Source organism: Phoenix dactylifera, chromosome 18, assembly GCF_009389715.1.
Source record: "Phoenix dactylifera cultivar Barhee BC4 chromosome 18, palm_55x_up_171113_PBpolish2nd_filt_p, whole genome shotgun sequence".
Lineage (NCBI taxonomy): Eukaryota > Viridiplantae > Streptophyta > Magnoliopsida > Arecales > Arecaceae > Phoenix > Phoenix dactylifera.
In genome coordinates this window covers 2223005-2239425 of record NC_052409.1, presented here as the reverse complement: position 1 = coordinate 2239425, position 16421 = coordinate 2223005, and the positions used below count along the sequence as shown (strand labels likewise).

The window sequence follows — 16421 nt, the reverse complement described above, 5'->3', positions numbered from 1 at the left end:
AGATGCTCTCCTTCTCACATGGCCTCGTCGTTTTAAGGAATTCTCTGATTGAACAAAAGCATGTGTTCATTTAATTATGATAAGGATGCTAACCTATCTCTGATTGATACAAGGTTCCTCTCGACTTGGTAAGACATGCGAAAGTAAGGCATTGAGTTTTATCTATATACTCTATGGAATAGAACTCTGATCTATATTTTATTTAGTTGTTAAGGCATATGTAATAACTTAGGAGCTCATCCAAAATAGCTAGCCGAAAGGTATTATTTAGGTTCCGTGATCCTATATAAGTATCTAAGATCTACTTAACAAATAACCGATGTGGAACTAAACACATACTCGCACGGGTCCTCACATACTCCACTTGTTTAAGTTTTGACGTTCTTGTCAGGCTAAGGGTTCAAATTCATTCAAATCTAATCACAAACACCACGATCGGCTCGTGGTTAGCCCCAATGAATCCGTGCTACAATATTCTCTAGTATGCATAGGTTACGGGCCGGGTCCATTCTGATACCATTTATCAGTCACGTTCCAAACCACTATGTAAGGATCCGTGCGGGCGTGTGTTTAATTCCACATCGGTTATCTACTAAGTAGATCTTATATACTTATATAGGATCAAAAAATCCAAATAATACCTTCTAACTATCCATTTTGAGTGAGATCCTGAGTTATTACCGTATATTTACTTAAATAAATCTAAACTATCAAGATAGACATTATTCTCATGCTTCAAGTCTAAATCCCTACTGTAGAATACACAAACACATAGAATATACGCCAAGAAGAGCGTTATGATCCCATGGTGTGTTAAGTCTACAAAATTAGCATGATTAATCTTTTCCCGGGGATCAATTGGGGCCATCTGCTTTCTTTGCAAAATTCAAGATAGCCTGAACTTAACATGTTAATATCATTCACACGGAGGTTCAGTCTGGCCGCATAAAAGCAGTCATTTAATTGAAAGATTGCTACTCATAATGGAACTGATGGCTATTCGATAAGCCCTGCGGCTAAATTGAATAGCAAACGGGTTGTCTGTTGATTTGGATATGCGACAAATGAGCATTACTCTTAACCCATGCACTTCCTTAAATTCATGTTCGCCTTCTTAATAAAGTCCATTAGACAAGATAATTACTAGATCAGCTAGCACCAGCCTCGATCTATGGACAAGATAAGAAGAAAGTCAATGTAAATCACACTCTCCACCCAACTACGGTGTCAATAATGAATGAGTTGCAACATCTAAAAGCCAAAGGCCAGATTATTTTCCGCTTTAACAAGAAAGAGTTGCTATGAGTATTCTCCAAGCTTCGGTCATGGCAATGCTCGTGCTGGCTGCTTATGTCAATATTCTTCAAATTTCAATCTTGTGCTGCTCAAAAAGAGAATAGAGTACAATGTGTTGCTGAAAATTGGACCCGGGGGCGGCCGTCGGCTGAGGAGGAAGGGGCTCCGGCGAACATTGGCGGGCGGCGATCCGTCGGCGAGCGGCATCCTCCATGGGGGGCCTGCAAAAAGCCGGTGGCCGGGGTTTCCGGCGCCGGCCCTCCGATGCTTAAGTCAGAGGGGGGCTTAATTTTGGAGAAGGAGATGGACCGTATTTCCCCGTCCGAAGCCCCCTTTTGGGAGGAAGAAGCCTTCTTTTTTATAGAAAGAGTGGTAGGGTTACCTGTGATGTGACTGGACAAATTAATGAGTTACCGTCACGATTGGACGTGGGCGTGTGAAGTAATTGAGTTGCCGTGGATGGCCCGTTTCCATCATGGGAGGAGATGGCGCGTAGCCAGAGCTTGCTTGTGGCGCGCAGTGCAGTACATTCTTGGGAATGGTGAGGCGTTGACAGTCGTAGCAGGATATGGTCCCTGATTGATATGCCATGGCGTGGCCGGCAAGCAAAGCATGGTGCGGTAAGGCTGCTGCAGGGCATGGCCGCAGCATGTGGACAAGGTCGGCCTTTTGAGGTTAGCTCGGCCTTCTATGATTAGCCTTCTGTGCTCGGCGGCCTTCTGGATGAGCTCGGCAGCTTCTGTGCTCGGCTTTCTGGGCCTTAGCCTTCGGAGCTCGGCTCGGCCTATGAGCTCGGCAGCCTTCTGAGCTCGGCCTGCATGAGCTCGGCAGCCTTCTGAGCTCGGCCTGCATGAGCTTGGCTCGGCCTTCTGAGCTCGGCTCGGCCTGCATGAGCTCGGCCTTCTGAGCTCGGCAGCCTTCTGTGCTCGGCAGCATGGATGAGCTTGGCAGCCTTCTGAGCTCGGCCTGCATGAGCTCGGCTCGGCCTGCATGAGCTCGGCTTTCTGAGCTCGGCAGCCTTCTGTGCTCGACAGCATGGATGAGCTCGGCAGCCTTCTGAGCTCGGCCTGCATGAGCTCGGCCTGGATGAGCTCGACAGCTTTCTGAGCTCGGCTTGCATGATGATCTCAGACTTGTTGTCAGATTTGGGTGCTTTAATTGTGTGTGGGGTGGTCTATTTTTTTCCCCAACACAACGTAAACATTTGCTTGTTAGTTGAATAGGTTTTACTGTCGATTGATCAGCGTCCCAATATGTTATAGTCATGGGTCATTACTTATTAGATTGGAGGCATCTAAAAACTACAGGAAAAAAATTTATCAGAAGTAGATGAGATGGTAGTTGCATTTACTTTATGAACTTTCCAGTTTAATTCATGATGATGCCAGTGTTTTCTTCCCCCCAATGATCTTGCCTTCGTGATGCCATCACTGTAGTGCGTCCAAAGAAATCTGGCATTGTTTTTTTTTTCCTCCAAAATTTATTCAATCCCACCTCATCTGCCTCCTCTCCCACAATAAAAAAATAGGAAAATTCTCACATGTCAACTCAAAACTCTCAGTGGCTCCGTTTGCCGACTTCCGGGCATCCTGGAGCTTGAAGTCGTCGATCGGTGCCTGCGTTATACCCACGGACGCGTGTGCCGACTCCCGGTCTCCCGAGAACCTAAAGTCGGTGACCGGTTCCAGCGTGATATGCACTCGAGCGTGTGTTCCTTTCCTCGCCTCGTCTTCTGCGATGACGCCCCGGTTCTCCGATCGCTGGCACCGGCATCGACTCCGGCGTTGCCGCCCCCCACCGTGCCCGTTTGTTCGTCCGCACTTCCATCCATGCTTCCCGGTTGGCATGGGAGCCGCTGACGAAGATATTGATTCTTGGGTGATTAGGTATGTTCAAAGCTGATCGTGGAAAGCGAATCCACCGCTGTCAACGGTCATCGACGGCTGCCGGAGCTCTTGGTATCCTCGGAGAGGAGGTTGGGTAGGCAGGGTTTGCACTTCTTGCGTCGGACGGAGATAGGGTTTCCCCAGGCTTGCTTGAAACAACAGACCTCCCAAACTCGAAATATCTTTGAAATGTATGATATTTTTTTCAATATTTCCTTTTCCCTCTCAAGGCTCCGATTTCTATACCTTTCTTTGTGATTCTCAAACAAACAGTTCTTACTTTTTTTTTAAAGTTTTTTGTCGTTGATTTGTAGGTGGGTGTTGTTATAATTGGAGAATTTATACGTAAAATTTTTCCCTTTTCCTTTAGTTTTATTTTTCTTTAGGGTGTGTCTCTAGGCATTCTGGTATAAATTTTTCTCTATCTTTTCCCATCGAGCGATAGGGGATTTCGGCGAGCTTAGAGATGCACTGACAATTTCGAGTTCTAGGGTATTGTTTCTGATCTGTTTTGTGGACATAACGCTGTCTTTTATTCTCTGTCGTTCTTATATGAGGATGATTTGAGGGTCTGGCGTTAGATTGGTTTGTGTCATAAGCGCAGTTTCTTCTTTTATGTTTGTTTCTGATATTATCTGGTATAAAACGTGAAGTGTTTAATCTCAGTCAGTCAAATGATTAAGTTGTAGTACGAATGTTTTAATTTCACTTATATGGCCATGTGGTAGGAAATGTGATGAAACCAACCATGGTGTCTTTTGCAGGTAAAATTTACAACCTAGTCACGTTTCCAACACATTCCTCCATAATCTTGGTACGCTCCATCGGTGGTTAATTCATCTTCATAACCTTCCACACCAAGTAGAGCCTCTGTTGTTAGTATACATCCAAGAGCTTGAGAACGCTCCGAGTCTCTATCACAGGAGCAGCCTACACTTGCTGAGGCAAGATAATTGCTTGCTCGAAGGGTAAAAGGTAACCATTGATTTCTTAATTCCAGTTGATCGCCACAGTCTGGAGTCCTGCTGTTACTTTATATATGATTTATGTTGGCATTCTTTTGGCCAAATTATGCACATTGTTTCCAATATTCTTAGTTTATGTTGCCCAGATGAACTTGGACCCTTTTTTCTTTTCTCGGGGGCGACTTTGCTTGCTACATGTCTAGTGGCGATTCATAGAGTTTATAGTGGTATTCTAGGGGAGAACTGCTTTTTTAAGTTCTATCATGGTTACATAGGTTGAAAAGACATTGGATAAGCATATTATAAAGGATTGTTTTAAGACAAATATGAATGAAATTTCTAAATCAGTTTGGAATATAATTTCATATTGATAAAAAATTCACTACTATATTTTGGCCAGTCAGGTTACATGTGCATGAAATTGAAATATGAAAGATCGATTAATATTTCAAAGTGAATACATTCTTTTCATTCAAAGATAGAGTGGAAAAAGGATAAATTAAGTAGTGAGCAACAAAGAACTAATGGCATTCTAATATTCAATAATGCTTCCTCAAAAAAATTCAATAATGCATGGTATGCTAATGATAGAGGAAAATTAGAAAAGCCTTTGCTTTGTCAAACTCAGAGACTACCTTCCTGCATATGCTGCCTTAGAAGAAACTATACCTAAGAATGCCTAGCCCTCCTCCATCAGGCATAATTAGCAGCACTTAAGGAAAATGTGTTTGATGGTGGTTTCGATGGCTTTGAATAGCTTTAGGGGCTGTAGCTCCCTGTTTGGAATTTGAAAAACGAAATTGTTGCTTAGTGGCAGTAGTGATGATTGCTGTAAGAAGAGCATGGGGTGCCTGCTTTGTTTATGACAAGAGGAAGAGTTGGGGGGATATGCCAAGGTGATGTAAGATTTCCATTTTTTTTTTTTTGCGGTGGTGGTGGTGGGGGGGCACCAAAAGATGGGAATTAGGCATGGAGCTGGTGGATATAGTGATATAGGAACGTGGAGTAAGTTCCCAAAATACCCCTTTGTCCTATTTTGTGGTACACAATCATTGGAGGTGCTGGTTTTTGTGTGTATCTGTTACGATCAATTATTCATAGCTTATTCATGCTAACAAGTGAATTAAAAGGTCAAGAGCTACTCTACTTTGATGCATAATGGGTGTTTCAATTGGTAATCCGTGTGTAGGTGGGCCAGGTGTCTGTGTTTGTTGCTCATGTTCTTTGAGATATGGATAGCAAATAGCAAGTTACTTCATGCATTGTGTATTTATATAGCTTCCAATCATGTACTATTATTCTCTTCCCTTCTGATTCTAACATCATTTTATTCTGGGTTGTGTGCAGCACAGATGAGTTGAGAAAACCTTTGACCGACAAGGAGACATACAGTACCTTTTTCAACTCTCTTGACCAGGCGAAAAATTGAATTTGAGAGTCACACTGAATTGCTTACTTTTCATTCCGTTTTTCATGTTCAATAGTGTTTCTCTAAAGCGTTCTTTTATGACAACTGAATTCTTAAATCAGCTTTGTCACCCTCTCTTTTCGGCATAAGTTGATAGGGAAACTTTTCTTAGCTGGGTTCAGTTTATTTTGCCCCATATCGATATTGACCCATTTGTCAATAGCATTTCTGCTACCATTCAGTTGCCATTCGCTAGCATCAATGATTTTCTTACAATATTATAAGCATGAAAAGACTTGTGTTCACCAATCTCAGCATGCCAATGAGTGGCAGATGGATCTTCACACAATGATTTTCTTAGGGCTGTCAATAGATTTGGTCGGAATAGAGATCTGACTTAAAAGAAAAAAGATGCTCGAGCTTATGAAAGCAGGACCTTAGGTCCTGTTCAAGCATGTGACCTTGAAGTCCAAATTAGTTTGGGCAAGGGCCTAGCTTGACAAGGAGCCAAATCTCAAGGTATGCAAGCCTCGCCGGTTCTGTATTAGGCATGAGGTTTCAACCCTAGTTTGAAATAAGGCCAAAGCTCAGCTTGGCCCATTGACACATTTGACCATCTATGGAATTCCAATTCTCAGCTATACACCCAAATCTTACCACTTGTGAGCCCATTTTCTTCTTTTGTTTTACAAAACAAAAAGAAAAGAAAAATGTGAGCTAATAAGTAATATGTTACAGCAAATCTTTCTCTCGTATCCCTTTGAACCATCGTTACAAGCATACAATAATAGTCCTTTGCATGTCATGGAAAAATAACCAGCCAACCACAAGAATGTTCTCTTCTTTGTGAGTGTAAGTCACCCATGCACTTTTGAAGAGTGCCATAAATTATAAATATATTGCAAAATAAGTAAAATTATCTCCAGCAAGCGATGTTGACCATTAATATCTCCAACAACTAGTTTGGCATATAATATAGTCAAGTATCTTCTATACCTTCTCACTTCCCCAATCCAGCCTTGTTCAAATGCAGACATCTCCAACAATAACATGCCTTGCACTATGCAGCCCTGCATTTGACCCTAAAAGGTGATTTATCTCCATTGGTGAGTGCTTCACAAGTGTTACTTGACCTGGCAACTTGTCCCAACGATAGGCACTGAACAATAGAAAAGAGCCACATATTAGGCTTAGTCCTACACATACCTTCAAGCTCACTGACGTCAATAGGGATGCCCGAAGGTCGATGCATTTTTTTTATCCTTTTATCTTTAAGAGAGAGAGAGAGAGATTATTATAAATTATCCAAGTTCAAATACTGGAAGATTCATTTGATCTTTTCAGGAGTAGAGGTGTGGCCACTGCAGCAAAGGCCAGTTAATTAAGATTGGCCATTTGACATAAGAAATTTTTTAACTAAACTAGCCTATTAAATTGGTAGGTTGATACCAAAAATAGGCTCGTTTGGATTAGTACTAGAGCCTAAACCAATCAACATTAGTTTTTTTTTTGAGTAAATTACAAAAATTCCCTTGAGGTTTATGTTTATTACACTTATGCCTACTAGTTTATAAAACCTACATTTGCACCTAGTTAAATTAATAGCGTTAGTAAATCCGTTTACCACATAGAAAAAGTCAAAATTGCCCCTACACGATGAGTGAATTGCAAAAAGCTCTAAGATTAGGGGTAAATTATACTTACATTCAATAGTTTGAAAAATCTACACTTATCCTCCTGGGGTTTGTTTTTATCCAACACTTTAATCCATAATTTAATAGAATGTTAGCTAAACCATTAACTTAAATGGGACTAAATGTCACGTTAGAAAAAATTTAATAAATGACGAAACTAGCCTTAAGTGATATAACATTTATCCAAGGAGGAGAACAACTGTCAGGCGCCATGGGTCTGAGCTTGATCTTGATGAATTATCAAAAAAGAGCCATGTGTCAAGAAAAAAATAATTTAGATCTCTTAAGCAAGTGGATGTCTCTAAAATTTTCTGTTGCAGAAACTAACATTAAGAGTTTTGTCACTTGAGCCAGCCTGTCAATGGTCCAAGCCAAGCTATGGAATCGCAACTGATGCAACATCCAAAAAGAAGAGTTCTCATGCACGTATTGATTTGGATCCTCTTGATGATAGCATGCTAGAGCTATATATATAGGAATTCTCATTCACAGCGACAATATTAAGAAATCATATCTATAGTATTGGACAAGTAGAACTCAAAATCAGCAAATAAAACACCGACATCCCGATTTCTATGATGTGGTGGGTGGGGAAGTGAGTACAAAATCTGATTAGAAAGGATGAAGGCTGGTCAGGAAGGATGCTCGTCGTCGGACGTCGGTTGGGAAGGAAGCTTGTTGTTGGTCGCTCGACGAGAAGGGACGCTTGTAGTGGGGGGTGAAGCGGGAAAGAACCCCTAGCCGCTTAATCTCGAAGAGAAGAAGACTCTTGAAGATGTAATATTTTGAAGAGTTTCGAGAGTCGGAAAAGTGAAAGAGGAGCTTTATTTTTTTATAGAGGTAATTTTGACTTTTTACAATAGATAAACAGTTTCACTAACGCTGTTAATGTAAATGAGTGTAAGTGTATGTTTTTATAAAATATTGGGTGTAAGTGTAATAAACATAAACCTCAAAAAGGTTTTTTTAAGATTATTTTGGCCATTTTCAAAAATTTTTCTGACATGGCATTTGGGTCCTATTAAAAGTTAATGGCTTGACTAACATTGTTAAGTTATGGGTTGAAGTATTGGATAAAAATAAACCTCAGGAGGGTAAGTGTAGGTTTTTCATACTATTGGGTATAAGTGTAATTTACTCCTAATCTCAGGGTGCTTTTCGTAATTTACTCCTTTTTTTTGAGAGAGAGAGCAACCACTGCAAGGTATATTTGCAGTTCAAATAGGACTAGAACCTACACAAGTTGCAGTTAGGTATTTTTTGTAAAGAAAAATCACTTGCAGGTATATTAGCATCCAAATAGGATAGTTTAGCAAACCCAAAACCATACAAATCTGGGCCCAAGTAAGCTGGACCTTGTCTACAACTGATCTAACCTTGGCTTTACTTTTATTATTTACTGATATAAATTTTAAACTTTAAAAATTTATTCTCTAAAAAAGAAATTATATAAAACTATAGTTTGACTGGCTATATGTTTCTTCTCATTCCCTGAACTTCCAAGCAAGCTAAGCCTTGTCTGGAAGAAAATGAGAACCCCTCTCCATCATTCCCTACTCCCCACCCCAATAGGCAGCATCAATATGGATTTAGGTTGCTGATAGAAAGAATTCATATCATAAATAAAATTCAAGCACTCGAAATTTCCCAGTCCTAGAAGGAGTACTTATAGAAAGAGTCCACATTCTAGTCATATGTAGACCTGAAGTTATAGTCTTACAGTTTAACCGTTGAGTTTAAATACTAGCACTCATGCTGATATCAAAATCAAAGAAGAGAATTTCTTTTATAAAAAAAAAGTTGCACCATCCATCTAGTGTTCCATCCTCTACCCTTTGTTTTTGTACAATAGGAGAGAATTTGGTGGGTAATATACCTGGAAGACAATTACTTCAACCTAGGAATTTGTAGGCTCTCCAATACTTTAACCATTTTTGCTAAAAGATCTATTCCTACATATATAAGCAGAGAGAGAGATGCTGCTGCAGGCCAACTCATCAGAGAGAGAGAGAGAGAGAGAGAGAGAGAGAGAGATCGATCCTGACATTTACAAATGCATTTAATTTGCTTTTATTTATTTATTTATTTATGTATTTTTATTTTTATTTATTTGAGCCTTTTTCTTCCCATGATGTCTATCATATAAAAGCTGAATGTAGATACAAACTCTCTCCTTTGGTTTTGTCATCACAGAAGACTCTGTTCGTCCTTTGTTTCTTCTGTTTCTTTTGTGAAGACTTTTATCCTGCTGTCGCAGATGGAGACAGAGGACTGTTCTATGCCATGTCGTCACCATTCATCCCTTTATATTGAGTTGTCGGTGAGGCGGTAACCGTTCATCCCTTTATATTGAGTTGTTGGCGAGGCGGTCTCATTCATCTATTCTGTCTGGTTTCCATCCTCACCAACTTCTGCAATGGAGAAATCCTTTTCTCCTCTTCCCTTCCTCCTCCTTTATCTACTCTTCTGCCTCTCTCTGTTCCATATTAAGTTTGTTAGTGCCTTTGGAACTGTTGATGGATCGGAGCAGTGGGGCTATGTTCAAGTCCGCCCGAGTATTTTCTTCACATTTCTTAGCTATTCTACATATTTCTTAGTTTCCTAGAAAGTTTTAAGTTTTAAAAACTTATGCATCTATATTTCTCTTTGAGTAATGCAGAAGCCCACATGTTCTGGTGGCTTTACCGGAGTCCACAAAGAGTTGAGAATGCTTCAACTCCATGGCCTACAGTACTCTGGCTGCAGGGTGGACCTGTAAGCCTCTTTTATTATATTTTTGAAAAAAAGGAGGACTAGCTGTGGACACCTGCACTATATTAAATTTAGTGTCCTATAGAAACCTTAAAACCTGGATTCTAATTCATGTTTGTGGCCATTCATGGAAAAAGGGAGGGTCAGGTGTCGGGATTGGGAACTTCCAAGAGATCGGACCGTTGGATACCAGTCTAAAGCCACGAAATTCGACATGGCTGCAAAAAGCTGATCTCCTTTTTGTGGTGAATCTCTTATCCTAACCTTTGTGTCTATTTTTTTGTTATGTTTTTCTATTCTTGAATAGCTGTTCATTTTGATATTAAATATAAATTTTAGGACAACCCAGTTGGGACTGGATACAGTTTTGTAGAGGATGAAAAGCTTCTGGTAAAGACTGATTGGGAGGCAGCAACTGACTTACTTACCCTTCTCAAGAAGCTCTACAATAAGAACGGGAGCTTACAAAAAAGTCCGCTCTTCATTGTGTCAGAGTCTTATGGAGGAAAATTTGCTGTGACTCTTGGCTTATTGGTTGTCAAAGCCATTAAGGCTGGAAGATTGAAACTTAAACTTGGAGGTATGAATATCTCTCATATTATTTTATCCTAATTTGCTATTAAGGACATTTAAAGAAAAAGTTATAAGCATTTTAGCATCTCATAATTTAACCTGTCTATTAGGAGTTGTTTTGGGAGATAGCTGGATTTCGCCAGAAGATTTCGTGGTCTGTTCTGAGTACCATGTACATCTGTTTTTCAAGAAAGAACTGTATACTAGCCAGATCTAGTTTCAGAATATAAAGTTTCGGTGTTTTGTGTTTAGTTCTCGTGGGGACCTCTGCTTTTAGATGTCTCAAGGCTCGGTATCAATGATGCGAACAGATCAAACAGGTTATGATATATTCTTTCTTAAACAACAAAGAGTGTATAAGAATAAGAGAAACTGTTGATTTGTGGTATTTTATTTGTTTTTATTTATTTTTATCTAATTCACCGATTTTCATATATCAGTGTAGCTGAAACGATTAGACAACAACTAGTGGAAGGGCAGTATTTCGAGGCCACAATAACATGCCAAACTCTGCAGAGTCAGATTGTCAGGGACAGTCACGGTGTTGTAAGTAATCTTGCTATCTCTTTAAAACTTTCTTTGATTTTTATTCAAATAAAATAGCACCCAGTACACCTTATAATTTTTGTCAAATCATTTGCAGGATTTTTATAATTTCTTGCGGGATGTTGGAAGCTACCCTATCTCTGGGATGGCAGTGGCATTATCAGAGAAAATAGACATGAAGAAGAGTTACTCGATGTATCTCAGCTCCAATGCTTCCTCTCTTGATCTTGGTAGTCTCATGAATGGTGTAATTAAGGAGAAGCTAAAGATAATCCCCAAGAATATAAGGTGTGGTTGCTTTTAGATAATCGTTTAGAAGACAAGATCACATGACATGGCATGAAAACTAGGTTCAATGCATAGGTTGGTATTGAGCTTGGGTGTTGTTGAGAACTGCTTGATTGTTTATCTCTTGCAGTTGGGGTGGACAGTTCAATTCCGTCTTTAACGCTCTGATGAACGAGAACATGAAACCCAGGATCAATGAGGTAACTAATCACCTAAACCTGTATTAATTGATCTGCTCATTGAATTCTTGCTCTCTATATTTTGGAAGCAATAAGGAGTGCCATATTCCTTTTGCAATGGCATTTACCATTTCTTTTTCATCCTTTTAGTGTTAGAATACTTCTTGATCCATCATGACATTTTCTAATATCAGATTAATGCTTGGTGTACTCTCTAACAGGTTGATGAGCTACTATCCCTGGGAGTCAATGTCACTATCTATAATGGACAAGTATGAATTCCGTCAACTCACTTCATTGTAGTCTTCACTAAGTGACCCAAAAAAAGTTGGCTACCCCTGGAATGATGCAAATACATTATAAAAGCTAAAGTCACCTATTATGGATTTACATTTTTATGGTTACGAGGACAGCCTGGGAAAAGAAAATTCTGAGGAACATGTAGTAACATCTATGGTATAGATGTTGCACACATGAATACCTCTTATGTATTTAAGATTTGTTTTCCCCCAACTTAAGAGGCTTTGTGAACGATACACTCTATTGCACTCTGCCCCCCTGAGATGGTGAATCAGTGTTCCTTTGTCTTTTCTTGTTGCGATTAGTGCTAGGCGTAGTTTAATATTAAGGAGATCTGAAACAGGTACTAGAAAATTTAGCAGTTTAGACATGTATGCATGTTGCAATACATAAATTTATTGGCGTTCTAGACTGATGTCCCCACTACCAGGCCTTAAAAGAAAACAAAAGAACAAGAAGTCACGTTATCACGGTCTCTTATTAGCATATAGTTTTAAAGAAAAGAATTTTTTAAAGATTATCCATCATCCATTATGTTTTTCAGTGAATGTGGAGCCACCAACAAAAATGTTTGTAACCTTTTTCTTTTGAGTAAAAATAGAAAAAAATATTTGTAACATTGTTATTGAGATGGACATGTTTGTTGAAAGATGTGAGGGTTCTAAACTAGCAAACTGGACATATCATGGACATGGGCAGTGGTCCATGGTAAGGAGTTAAGGGGGATGCGTAAACTAACATTGATGCAAGCTGTGAGAAGGGATATGAAATAGCTTATCATAGCTGTTGAGGATAAGGTACAGGTGTTGCAGCCATATGTCATGTTAAATGGACCACTCTGCCTGGTTCTATAAGAGAGAATTCTAACTAGGGACATGAAAGGATAATTGTCTCGATTAACAGTTCACTAACGAAATCATTTTCCTAGAAAGGAGTGAAAGTCCATCCTCCTGATGCGGATGCTCTGATGACTCTTCTGCCAAACTTGGATGGTCAGCAGCAGGTGGAAGTGGACAAGGGTTTTGACTCTGCGGTCCTGCCAACAAATCACATGTCCAACAAACTGGAGTTTATTGATTGAAACTAATGAGATAGGCTGAGGTACAGAATATAGGCAATGGGCATTGGACTTGTGCTGTAACATGCTTAATACCTACTGGAGAATCTGTTCGAAAAGCCTTGTTGATATTTCCATGTACAACAATACACTAGGAGTAAGTCATGATTTGGATGATTTGGCTAGTCATATTGTGATTACTTTTCCCCACAAAATTTTCAAATATAACCCATCTATCAAAGAGCTTAATTAGTAACTATATCAGATGAAGTCGGTCTAAATTAATTATAGTAGTAAACTAAGTTGTTATTTATCACTTCATATTCGGTATCGGATCCCATACCGATGCCACATTAGTACAGTGTCGGTGCGGTATAGTATCAAATTTTTTTGGCATACCGAGTATCGGTACGCCACCTGTACCGGACACTAGATACCAATACCGAACCGGTACGGTATGGTACGCTTCATGCCGTCTGATTCGGGCTGGTACGGCGTACCATGCTTCATACACTAACATTGGGTTTTGTTGGTTCGTCAAGCTTGATCTGATTTGTGCAACCAAGGGCACTGAAGCATGGGTTCAGAAGCTGAAGTAAGCATCTTAAAACTCTTCTATATTTTTGCAGTTCAATAGATACCTTTTTCCTTTTCTCCACTTCCTCAGATGGGTCCTTTGTTTCTTGCTTTTGCAGATGGGAGGGTCTAGAATACTTCACCACTTCTGGTCGATATGCTTTGTACTGTGATAATGATGGAAGTACCAAGGGCTACATCCAGTCTTATCAGAACTTACGTTTCTACTGGATCTTGGGAGCAGGTCATTTTGTAAGTATTTTCCAACACTTCCATCATTGCACCATTTATATATACCAAGTGAATAAATAGTCGTCTTTATATGATCAGTTTGTGGTTTTGTACAACTATGTAGTTGTATGGGTAATGGTAACCAAAAACTTAGCCAACCATATGGCACCAGCCTAACGATTAGCAGGTGGGATCACTGGAATGATGACTTACAAATTTTACATTGTTTAAAATGAGATAGGTTGAAGACTTGATGAAGACTTGAATTGGCTACCATGAGCTGATCAAATCTTCAGAAAGTTGCAGTTTTTGTTTTTTTGCATAAAAAAATGGCTAGAGTGAATCATGAGTGTAAAAAATGATAAAAGAGCTTTATCGAGGATCAGCAAACAAATAAGTTATGCCATGCTTGCATGGAATAATCTACTTGATAACATAAATACTCAGAAGTGCGATCCCACTTGCTTATACGAGTGCAATTCGGACTCTGCATGGGCCAGCATTGACCGGGTTCATGTGCACGATGCATATCCTGCTCTGGTGTTACTGACTTCCAATTGTGAGTCTGCAGCAGCCATTACCCAATATATAGCCAAATGGTTGAGTAGGAATCTGAAGTATCCAAATTAATACCAGTCTAACCATGGAGTAGTATATTAACTATCTAAAAGTAGGTGATTATTATTTTTTTACCCACAGTTATAGAGTCAGTGGTTTTGTAGTGCCCATTAAGTTAACAAAAACAAGAAGGCCCATTTAGACAGTAGTTAAAAACTCTGTCAAGACCGGGTATATTACTCCACAAAAAAAAAAAAAAAAAGAACCAGGCATATTAAGAGTCTGCCTAAATAATTGAATCCCAAGACCATCACTTTCTATCAACATAGATTTAAAAGGCGCACACACCTCATATTTATAGGAGTGCTTTTCTTGGTTTGCCTCCTCTTGGATCAATCACTTGTGTATTTTTGAAAAACTAAAAAAAGCAATGGTCCTTGCATGGAGGATGCTGTTTGGAATACATGTGCATATTAATGCTAAAATCATCCAGCGGTGGACCAAGTGCAGGCTTCTTATGAAATACCAAAGTTGCAAATTGATACATTTAGTGGGACTTAGAGGTTTCGCGTTTCTTTGAATTTTCAGTACATTTAAACCTTTTTCTTGTGGTTGTAGCTCTAAATTCTGAATCTAACCGCTAAGTTCATCACCACGCACAAGAACTGCATCAAAGTACAGGCATTCGTACTAGAAGAAGCGACTGCAATAGCCTTCTGTTGAAAGAGTACAAGCCAACGGCATTGCTTCTATACTACTCTGATGTTTTCATGTCTTTCAATTGGGCAGGTACCATTGGACCAGCCTTGCATGGCATTGAAGATGCTGGGTGATATTACTCAATCTCCGGCGGCTTCTTCTTCATATATGAAGACATAAATGAAGAAAATCCATTCTTAAAACTAGTAATAGTGGCTAAAAATAAAACTGCCTCTTGCTCCCCTAGCAATTCCACTTGTTAGGATCGAAAAGGAAAGACAGAGTTTGAGTGGGAATACTTCGGCAGTGGACGAAGTATCTGTTTGTATCTTGCTAGATAAATATCAAAAATAAAACAGAATACAATAAACTCTTGGTGGTCGGTCTCATGTGTCCACTCTGCTGATTTATTGTCTGCCGTCGCATAGTCTTGATTACCATGTTGGAGTTTTCTGTGTGTTTTTTTCTTTTCTTTTAGCCTCTTATTGCTTTGTTGCTACTTCTAGTTTGGTGGAGCAGATTAATAATTCAGAGTTATGTTCAAGTTTCTGTTTTTCAAATCTCTCTCCTTTTCTTGATTGCCGTGTTGGACTGGAATGCCACCAGCCAGTTTCAAACCCTGGATCTTTCTGTAATGCTTGGACTAGAGAGAGAGGTAGGCATATTTTATCAAATATAAGACAGTATCATTATTAAGCTACCTTCAAATTTTTGTTTTCAGTATTCAAGGCCCAATCACCCAATTGGCAAAGTATCTGATACCTATTCGGACCTCTTTCCATTGGGAAGCAAGCCGGTTTACTCTATGAATTACAGTTTGTCAGTTCATTAATTAGCGGGGTGGATCCATGCGCCTGCACATTTAATGGTATTTTCTAGCATGAATATTTTTTTCCACTGATGTTCCTTAGTCACTGACGGTGGACTGCGGAGGGCGAACAGCCCAGCGAATCCGGAAAAGATCACCTTCTTCCACACTTTCCTAATCCCTATACCACTCTCTCTCTCTCTCTCTCAGCCTTTGTGAACAGCCCTGCTGATATATTTCTCTGTCGTCTTTCCTTTTCTTTTCTGTTTTCTAAGCCTGTCATTTTCTTTTACAGGCTCTATTCTACGCCTTGGCTTGAAGCAGGGGGTACCAAAGGCAGCATATGGGAGGAAAGTTGAAGGAGAATTGGATCAACTTATGGCAGGCGAGGATTTTGAATAATTTGGAAGCAGAGGGTGTGGAACGGAAGATAAAATAATATAGGCATCCTTCAAGTTGGGGCCATTTAAGTTTTAAAAGATAAAAAAAATAAAATATCAATTAGCCACCAAAAATTTAAATTCATGTGGCCCTCCTATCTATTTTTGTTTTAAATTATTATTACTTGAGAATCACCGGATAACTAACTTTTATAAAATCTCAAAA

The 16421-nt window shown here is 39.5% G+C and overlaps 1 protein-coding gene across 6 annotated transcripts; it reads left to right on the top strand.

The window, feature by feature from the left end:
* The first annotated feature begins 2907 nt into the window (after positions 1-2907).
* On the top strand, positions 2908-15562 carry LOC103698713 (serine carboxypeptidase-like 51). 6 transcript variants are annotated; one of them, XM_008780759.4, is made up of 16 exons: positions 2927-3182; positions 3947-4157; positions 5495-5538; positions 9507-9804; positions 9909-10003; positions 10138-10245; positions 10340-10580; positions 10684-10727; positions 10826-10893; positions 11014-11119; positions 11217-11407; positions 11538-11607; positions 11808-11858; positions 13486-13538; positions 13639-13771; positions 15098-15562. In XM_008780759.4, the coding sequence occupies exons 4-16, from the start codon at positions 9666-9668 to the stop codon at positions 15185-15187; spliced, it is 1389 nt and encodes a 462-aa protein (XP_008778981.2). In that variant the 5' UTR covers positions 2927-3182; positions 3947-4157; positions 5495-5538; positions 9507-9665; the 3' UTR covers positions 15188-15562. The 6 variants fall into 6 exon arrangements, 5 of the variants coding, with proteins under 5 accessions (XP_008778981.2, XP_038971289.1, XP_008778988.2 ...); XM_039115361.1 differs by having other exon boundaries at positions 2927-3373; positions 5500-5538; XM_008780766.3 differs by having other exon boundaries at positions 2927-3373.
* Positions 15563-16421: the final 859 nt, after the last annotated feature.

Coding starts and splice junctions, on each gene's coding strand:
- LOC103698713 (XM_008780759.4), top strand. CDS start 9,666: ATGGAGAAATCCTTTTCTCCTCTTCCCTTCCTCCTCCTTTATCTACTC. Junction 10,894..11,013: donor GATGCGAACAGATCAAACAG/GTTATGATATAT, acceptor TTCATATATCAG/TGTAGCTGAAACGATTAGAC. Junction 11,408..11,537: donor ATAATCCCCAAGAATATAAG/GTGTGGTTGCTT, acceptor TATCTCTTGCAG/TTGGGGTGGACAGTTCAATT.